This window comes from Austrofundulus limnaeus, unplaced genomic scaffold, assembly GCF_001266775.1.
Source record: "Austrofundulus limnaeus strain Quisiro unplaced genomic scaffold, Austrofundulus_limnaeus-1.0 Scaffold171, whole genome shotgun sequence".
NCBI classification, from domain to species: domain Eukaryota; kingdom Metazoa; phylum Chordata; class Actinopteri; order Cyprinodontiformes; family Rivulidae; genus Austrofundulus; species Austrofundulus limnaeus.
Window position 1 is genome coordinate 446,906 of NW_013952573.1, and position 3,313 is coordinate 450,218.

At 40.9% G+C, this 3,313-nt stretch overlaps 1 protein-coding gene across 1 annotated transcript in view; it reads left to right on the plus strand.

Moving 5' to 3' along the window:
- myo16 (myosin XVI) overlaps positions 1-3,313 on the plus strand; it is a gene marked incomplete in the record, with an annotated part of 109,202 nt that overhangs the window by 81,655 nt on the left and 24,234 nt on the right. Inside the window, 1 exon segment of the mRNA XM_014017511.1 lies at positions 2,248-2,453. Within this exon segment, the coding sequence (XP_013872965.1) occupies positions 2,248-2,453 (206 nt within the window).

Consider the following 3,313-nt stretch of genomic DNA (forward strand, 5'->3'; position numbering starts at 1 on the left):
ACAAATACAAATTAAACAATTTCATATTTCTTTGACAATTTTGTTTTGATGATTTTTTTAAAGGAATTAATTGATCCAATGCTTTTATAATCACTTTCCAGATTTTTCTATAGCGTTTTACAGCAGCCAACTCACTTTGTCATACCAGGACAGCTGAAAAGACCTGTTGCTTTTCCCCACTATTTGCACCAAATTAATCTGAGGAGTTGATCAGCCCTGCAGCTTAACTCTAAGTTTTTCTTCATAAGGAAGACTATCAAATGGCTTCACCAAAATCCGGTCCACAACATTCAAACTGCTTTTATGTGCAGCTTGCTACTGGCATGAGGCTAGATTGAAGTGYGTCCGTCTGTGAGTGCTTTGTGACGGTGGAGGGGCTCAGCAGCAGCCGCTGGACAGAAATTGCAATAGAAGTCAGAAAGATTCTCCAAACACAAGCAGCTACAAAACAACCACCAGAAATAGAAGCTCGATTTGTCGCTAGTCATTTTTAACAAAGAAATGCTGCTAAAAGGAWTAATAAAGTCTCCGGTTCAACTCAGAACAGAAACCAAAGTAAAAACTGCTCCCACGGAATGGTTACACCAAAAGATCACTGATTCGCTCATTTCGCTGTCAATTAAAACGGGATTCAGCCTCCGACAGATCATCCAGTCATCATGCAGAAGCTGAGCGTCCGAGCCAGCCCACTGTCCCATAGACGCCCAGAGATGCTCAGCGGGCGGTACATTTATCCAATGACTCATCTCGTTTAGCTGCAGTCTTTGCATCACTAATGAGCTCTGTGGAAGCTCAGCGTCTGACTGTTTAAAGCTCTGCGAAGCTGCAGGAATGAGTGAGGAAAGACGTGTCGTTACCAGTGATAAGTAGCTGATTCTGAACAAAAGTTGAACATGTTGTGATGCATATTTAGTCAATGGCATGTACACACAACAGTATATATTTGAATGTTTTTTTTATTTTTATTTTTTTACATTTTAGGGGAAGCTGAGCTTCCCTTGCAGTTTCAGAGCAATCGCCTCTGAATGGACCACTCTGGAAGCTGGAGGGCATCCAGATGTGACACATCTCATTTGGATTTGAAGAGACAGCCTGAAAATACGTTGATCTGAGACTTATCTCAGAAAAGGGGTGAAAGAGGGGCTTGTGGAGTAATAAAAAAGAGGAATTCAAGTTCAAGCATTGCAGTTCCTCTTTATATAGACTCCAACTGGATTATTTAAATGTGGAAAATGTTTTAAAAGCATGATATGTCTACTTTAAGGTCACAAACGGTTGGCATAATTTTCTGCTAAGCAGAATTCGTGGTATCATCTTATATGGCATGTCATCAAGGTCCTAAAGCAGCAAACAGTCCGCAACCATCACACCATAACTTTTCACTGCCTGCATGATGGGTTTTTTTCAGCGTGCCAGATGTAATGCACACCTAAAAAGTCCAACATTTTTTGGTTTGCCAAACATTTTCTCAAACATTATAGGGCTCCTCAAAGAAAAAATTTTGCCACATGTGATATGGGGCTTTGTTTTATTTTTGGTCAAAAATCGTTTTGACATTGAAACTGTCTCGTGGAGGCCATTTTAGCCCTTCGTCTCTGATCTTAACTGAGGCAGATGAGGCCTGCAGTGCTTCAGATGATGTGGGTTAGTTGTTCAGACCTCCTGGATAAGACATTGATGCACTCATGTAATTTTGGTCGGTCGGCCAGCCGCCCCTGAAAAGTTTTACCACTTACGCTGTGTTTTCTTCATTTGTGTATGATGCCTCTGTTTAAGTGATTTCTTAATTCTACAAGTCTGGCAGTCATCAAGCCTGGGTGTGGCTGGTGAAACTGAACCCAGATAAAAAAAAAAGCTCAAAGTTAATTCAAGATTTAACAAGGGTGCCAATTACATTTTCACATGGGGCCAGGCTAGTTTGAATAGCTTTTTTCTTAATAGATTATCATTTGAAAACTGCAATTTGTATTTATTCTGTTGTTTTTGTCTGATGAGAAAATTGATCTGAAACAATTAGATGTGGCCAAAAAAAATAGAGTTTTTTAAAACATGCATTTCTGTAAGGAGGCAAAAATATTATTATTATGTTTTAAACATTGGACACTGTTGTCAGTTGTTTGGTTATAAATATATAGAGAGCTTTAGCAAAAATACATGATGCAAAAGATAASTTATCAGAGCCCTATTTTTAAAGATATGAACTATCCTTTTAAAGGCTGTCTCTTCTCTCACTGTTTTCTCTCACAGAACTCGCTGTCAGAGATGATGAGTAAACTGCAGAATTGCACCCCTCACTTTGTGGAGTGTGTGCGCCCCAACTCCAGCGGTCAGCCTGACACGTTTGACAGCTCCCATGTGTCCACCCAGCTGCAGTACATCGGTGTGCTCGACATGGTGCACGTGATCCGTTATGGATACCCCGTCCGCCTGTCCTTCTCCAGCTTCCTCAGCAGGTCAGTGTCGGAGCCTGTTGTGTGATAAAAGCTTCATCATCTGAGGGCGCTGTGCGACATCACACCGTTTTGTTCTCCCTCCCCAGGAAAGTTTTAAAGATGATAAATTGCTCTTTTTCGTGTCTTTGTCTGTTTGTCTGCCTCGCGGCTCTCATTCCSCTGCCTGCAGGTCACTGCGGTCTCTGTCACATTAAGCATGACATGTCCAGCAGGTCAGAGTGAGCTGAAACTTAAACAGCTCAGGCTCAGTTCACATCTGTGGATGAATGTGAGGGAGTTTTGGTTTTTGGCTGGTTTTCTTACAGGACCACACTCAGATGCATTTAAAGGAAAGTCAGAGGAACCCTTTTGTTTGAGGTGTAATTTGATTCGAATATTCAATTTCAGACTATTACAGAAAACCACTGAATGTCACTGAAACATTTCCTAAGTCAGTCTGACACAGGCATTAACCAGCCAGTTGTCTGTGAGGTCACTTCGTCCTGCGTGGGGTTTTTGAAATGGTTACTCCCCATCGACTACCTTTTTTTTTTTTTGAAAACTCTTGTTGCTCCTGCCTCCCAGGCAGAAAGGTAGACCCTTGTACCACATACTTATTATTTTTAATCTCTTTTGTATCTGGTTTTCTTAACTGATATTTTGAATAAAAGAGAATAATACGATTCTGTCATTCCCCTTTTCTTATTTCCTCTCAAAATGTACCTGTTTCTTACATCATTTTCCTTCCTGTTCTTGTGATGCCCAGAATGCAGCCAACAAAACTCATGACAGATGTTTGCTGTAAATTTGTCTGTTCTTCTCTCTCTCTCTCTCTCTCTCTCTCTCTCTCTCTCTCTCTCTCTCTCTCTCTCTCTCTCTCT